This window comes from Chrysemys picta, chromosome 1 (assembly GCF_011386835.1).
Source record: "Chrysemys picta bellii isolate R12L10 chromosome 1, ASM1138683v2, whole genome shotgun sequence".
NCBI lineage: Eukaryota > Metazoa > Chordata > Testudines > Emydidae > Chrysemys > Chrysemys picta.
The window spans coordinates 201,302,861-201,308,860 of NC_088791.1; the positions used below are offsets into that span (position 1 = coordinate 201,302,861).

The 6,000-nt window shown below is 39.5% G+C and overlaps 1 protein-coding gene across 3 annotated transcripts in view; it reads left to right on the forward strand.

The window, feature by feature from the left end:
* Positions 1 to 784, forward strand: part of EFHC2 (EF-hand domain containing 2) — a 90,556-nt gene extending 89,772 nt beyond the window's left edge. For all 3 annotated transcript variants that reach the window (XM_005301778.4, XM_065578539.1, XM_042859190.2), the window contains one exon: positions 454 to 784. In XM_005301778.4, the coding sequence (XP_005301835.2) occupies positions 454 to 549 (96 nt within the window). In that variant the 3' untranslated portion in view covers positions 550 to 784. The remainder of the gene's footprint in view (positions 1 to 453) is intronic.
* Positions 785 to 6,000: the final 5,216 nt, after the last annotated feature.

Consider the following 6,000-nt stretch of genomic DNA (forward strand, 5'->3'; position numbering starts at 1 on the left):
TGATTATATTTGACAAACGAAAATTTCAGTTTGTATTCTTACTCAGTGATTTCGTCTTGAAGTTTTGATCTTCTAACTTCCCTTTCTTTTTCGTTTTGTCTACTAGTTTGAAAGCTGACAATTCCTACAGTGTCTTGTTCTCTTAGCTGACCTACATATCTTTTGAAGTATAGGTGTCTAACTGAACAAAACAGTACACTAGTCTTTAATTTTTTTAAAAATTGGGCAGAAGTGGAGATGGAGGGATATTTTTAATTAAAACTTCAGCAGCATTGATCAAAATCGATAATACCATATTCTTTAGGAAGATATGCTTTACAAATTTGTTTTTTTTCCACAGGTGATTTGCATGTAGAAATGAAATAACTTGCTTAACATTATTTTGTGACATTTCTAGTTATTTTTGTTTTCAAAATGGAGTTCTAAGTTTGTCCTCTTGTTTATCACTTTCAGTATGAAGATGACTGGAGTGGGCAGCCACCATCCCTTCCAGTGAAAAGGATCAAATATTTACCCCTTATACAGGATGTTTTTGGCATTGAAGAATAATCTGGTCTATGCAGGTCACTTCTTTTGAATTACTGTTGCAACTTCACCAAGCGTATCTGGACAGATACTGTAAACTTTCCTTAAAAAATAAAAGAATCACAGATGTAGATTTTATTGAATGTAAATGTCTTACTCCAATGTAGAAATATAGTTCATGTAGTTTTGTAATTCTTTCAAAATACAAAGTACTGTACTGTAAGTACATGAGCACAAATAAAAATATCCTTTAAACTGATCTTCATGTTTGGTTATATGTAGAATGCACAAATATTCAGAAGTCTTACAGTGAGAATCAAATATAGCAAAGTGTGACTGACCCTAAACCATTCTCATCTGCAAACAAACAAAAATTATCATTGACGACATTAAGTCAGACTATATCGGCACAATAATTTAATATTCTCTTCCATTTTTTTTCATGCTGCTTAGTTTTATGTTGATGTATCCCTGCTAAATCTAAAGTGTTGTTTATGTCAAAGCCAGTTAGTTTATGAAGGGGTTCTAGCAAAGCATAACATTTCCTGGTATCAGAGATAATTGCAGCCTACCCAATATAGAAGTAAATATCTTGCAAGTGTAACACAGAAACTCTAAGCTCTTGATTTTTGCTTTACATACAACCTAAATCGATCGATGTCAAAACTTATTTGGGGAATCTGTGTGAAATGAATTGGTGGTTTTATTCCAGTCTTAGTGAACGGGTGTCCTCAGTGTAAAACAGCAATTTCTCATCTGAAACGAATTGATACCCTGCTCATTGGTCAAGATTGTGATGATTAAGTGGAGTTCCTGTCAGTACTTTGCACGTATATAGCACTGTACGAGTTCAAAGCCATGTTTAGACATGACTTCCTTCATTATCACTGCAACCCTGTGAGCTGGTAAGTATTATTTCAGTTTAAGAAGGGTGGGGAAGCTGAGGCAGAGACGTGGAGGGACTTGCCTGAGGCAATAGTGAGTCAGTAGAAGAACCGGGATTAGAACTCAGGAGGTCTGACTCTCAGCTCTGCACTAGTATTTTCTGGTTACTTTTGTGAAATTATCAAATTCTTTGACTGAGGATCACAGGTTTTTATCTCAAATTGCAATTCAAGGAGAAGGACAAGTGCTTAATTTAGAAAGACAAATACTTAGCTTATCTTATGATTCTGTATTATAAACAAGTTTAATAGATTATTTAAATCTGATTTGTTTTGTGGTCATACATTTAAAACATAGATTAGACTCCATAATGTCATCGATTCCAAGGCCAAAAGGGGCCATTGTGATCATCCAGTCCAATGTCCTACAGGCCACAGAGCTTCCCAGAATTAATTCCTGTTTGAACTAAAGCATATTTTACAGAAAAAACATCTCATTTTGATTTAAATATTGCCAGTGATGGAAAATCCACCACACCTCTTAGTAAGTTGTTCCAAAAGTTAATTACCCTGATCATTAAAAATGTGTGCCTTATTTCCAGTCTGAATTTGTCTAACTTCAGTGTCCAGGGACTGGATCTTGTTATACCTTTATCTGATAGATTGAGGAGCCCTCTATTACCACATTTTTGTTCCCTGGATAGGTACTTATAAATTGTGATCAAGTCACTCCTTAAGCTATTTTAGACTTGAAAATGCCTTCTCACATGTCTGACATGATCTCTGTGTAGATAAGTAACAAGACTTGTTTTTCTTGGAAAGAAAGTTTGAGAACTACCATCTTTCTGTCTTTTGACTATTTTGTAATGCTGTTCTGTGTATTTTTAGTAATACTCACTGAATTTCCCCTCCCCCACTTCTGTCTGTGCCTTCTTTTCTTTCTCATGGCCTAGGCAACATGGATAGCCACAGAAAAATCTACTAGGAATGGTGCAGAGCAGGTTCATGTAAGGATTTTCATTTCTTGCCACCATGTTCACAATGCGCCTGGCAAAGTTGTGTGGAACTACATAGTACAAATAATTTTCACCAGATCTTCTGTTCACAAGTGGCAATGAAGAGGCCCCAGCCAATCATCAGCCAGCCTTATTGTTTGTATAATGTAACATAAAGCATACAACCCCCCTGACTATTTCAACCCCTTAATCCTGCCACCAGCTTCCTCTCTCTCTTCACATTGCTAATGAGATGCCTGAATGAAGACCATATCATAAGATTATATTTCCAGATGGCATAAGGCCACAACTTTAAAGCACTTATCTCATAAAGTGGGAGGCAGTCCTTGCCATTGATCTTAACGAACAGTCTCTGGAGAAGAGCCTCCCTCATATCCTAAATATAACTTTTGTCCACAGACATCCCAGCTTTACATGACAGTAGCTGAGATGCACACTGAGGTACTGCCTCACCCCACTATGCTGACTGGATTTTGTAAAGTACCCAATGTTGACTTACTAGCTCAACCCAGTACCTGAGAATGTGTCAGGGGCCATAGTGGGGCAGCATCAGAAGCCAAGACAGGGTTAGAGTCAGGAGCCAAACCAAGGGTCAGGGCCAAGGTGGAGTCGGTAGCCATGCCAAGGATTAAGCCAGAATCAGAATCAGAATTCACACCAAGGGTCAGGCCAGAGTCAGTCACTGGAATTAAGGTGAGGAAGCAGGAGCAAGGAGCAGAACCAGCTGAGGAGGCAGGAACTAGGACCAAGGTATGGTAACAGGGACAAGGGTCAGGAACTTGATATCAGGAGTCTGGTCAGCAGCAGACCTGGCAACTAGTTGCTGAGACAAAAGGTCAGACAGGAACGGGAAACTTTATGCTTGGTGGTGTCCAATCAGCAGTCTGCTGCTAGTCTCCTGACCCAGCTGAGTCAGTGAGAGTAGTCTGTGGTGGTGAGGCATTAGCTGCACTTCCCTCATGTAAGCTTGTGGCACAGAGACAGGCTTTTGCTTGGCACGTCTCCCTTTGCCCCCTCCCTGCCCCGGCCTGGGTTCAAGAGCCGCGGTACCTGACAGAATGGGAATTCTACATATTCCTCAAAAAAGCTGCTTCAGCCAAATAACTTGTCATATGAGAGCAAGGGCTACCTGCCACCAGGTGCAGCTAATGCATTGCTAAGCTGCTGTCTCCACAACGTCTTCAATCCATATCTGTATGTCTGCACTAAAGATGTCTGTACATCAGACGCAGGCACCCATAAACAGTGTCGTCATGAACCAGCATCAACATACCATGAACATGAGTAATGTTCCTCATCTTATAATATTTTTCCATGCCCTGCTCAGTATACCAGCTCTCCTGGACAGCAGTGCCAACTGTATCACCCTCACGTACATCCAGATAAGTGCCAATGACTGCCTGTGCAATTCACTCTCCTTCATGCTACCACATCATTTTTGCCCAGATGAGTGAAGATAGCGTTGAGCTCACTCTTCTTCATTATTACATCAGGTGTCAATAGAAGGAGCTGATTCCATCTCATGCCAAGGAGGGCCTCCCCCGCACCAAAACAAACTGATAGACCCTCTCTTTGGTCTGTCTTTTAGCTCAATAGGCAATTGAGTATCCCCAGGTACAAACTTCCCATGGTGGATCTACAAAGATCTTAATACCATGATGTCTGAAGCTTCAGAAGATTTAGTCACTCAACTATAATAGGAGAGAAATGTCCCTCTTTCAGCAATAGCAACTTGCCAGCTTATTTCTGGTTAAACATCATCAGATGCTCCCATGGTTCCTGATAAGGAATTACAGAGCCATTAGAATAACTTTTCTCATCTGGTTGATCCAGCAGTCGGGAGAATAAAACTAGTATCTTGACGGGAAGGAAGAAAGAGGAAGACATTTCATCCAGGTATAGCATATTAAGGTTATATATTATATAGGCTGTTACTGTATACAGCTGGATGGTCTGAAACATCTGGCAGTTTTTGTTTGGTTTTGGAATGTGTTATCAATAAATAAATTGGCTGTCCTCAACTGCCCTTCAGCTGAGCCATCTGTCCGCTTCCTCTTCCCCTTCTTTAGCTAATAGTTTTACACTGAGAATTAGCTTTAGTAAAAATTGGAGAAGCCAGTTCAGAGTCAGCCCCTTCTCAGGCCCATGGTGTAAGCCAATGGTTAGCAACTTGGTAGAAATACCCTTTCACAGTACAAGTTCATAGTGTTAACTACGGTAGTTTAGAAAATTTCCTCATTGAAAGGGAAAACTGTTAGAAGAATGACGTTGTCTTGGACACAAATCTGACATCAGGAATCAAAATACTCAAAAACCGGTGGGAGAACACTTTAACCTGTCTGGTCATTCAGTGACAGACCTGCGGGTGGCTATATTACAACAGAAAAACTTCAAAAACAGACTCCAACGAGAGACTGCTGAGCTAGAATTGATATGCAAACTAGACACAATCAACTCCGGTTTGAATAAGGACTGGGAATGGCTGAGCCATTACAAACATTGAATCTATCTCCCCTTGTAAGTATTCTCACACTTCTTATCAAACTGTCTGAACTGGGCTAGCTTGAATATCACTTCAAAAGTTTTATTTCTCTTAATTAATTGGCCTCTCAGAGTTGGTAAGACAACTCCCACCTGTTTATGCTCTCTGTATGTGTGTATATATATCTCCTCAATATATGTTCCATTCTATATGCATCCGAAGAAGTGGGCTGTAGTCCACGAAAGCTTATGCTCTAATAAATTTGTTAGTCTCTAAGGTGCCACAAGTACTCCTGTTCTTTTTTTTGAAGGTTCAGTGGTACAAACTTTCCACTTGCATGTAATAGTGGAAACTCAGGGCTCTCAGTTTGGTCACCATGATCCATAAGCTCACTGAAGTCAATAGAAATACACCCATTGTCTTCAGTGAGCTTTGAATCAGTTTCCAGCTGTAGTATCCATAGATAAAATTCTTGCTCTAGTGAAGTCAACAGCAAAGTCAGATTGACTTCAGTGGAGTCAGGTTTTCTCCTTAACTGTGTTGTGCTTCTAGACCCCAGTTCATCAGAGCATTTAAGTGTGACCTTAAGCCCATCACTATTTACCAAAGCAATTTAAGCATGTTTTAAAAATCTCATTGAACGCAGTGCAGCAGACACACGTGCTTAAATGCTTTGTTGAACTGGGATGGGCTGCTGAATCGAGGCCCTGATGAATTTAGTCACTGTAATAAAAATACATTATATTAGAAGATAGGATAGAAAGGAGGTATTATAGAAGTGTGTGCGTGCCTGTGTGTGTGTTTGTGTCTGCACTCATGTGCATGTGTTATATGTCATAAGTTATTACTGTATTTTTTTCATAGTATAAGCCAACAATTAGCAATTAAATTCCCATTATGGGATCATGTTGGTAATTGTGATAAATTGAAACTATGTAACTGCTTTAAACTGTTCTCTCAACTAACCCAAATACTGTAATACTTCTATAATTTAGAGATAATATCCCCATTAGTACTGTTTATGACTCAATAAACAGCTCCCAAAAGTTAATAAATGCCAAAGCTGTAAACACCAAGACTATTAATGCAGTAG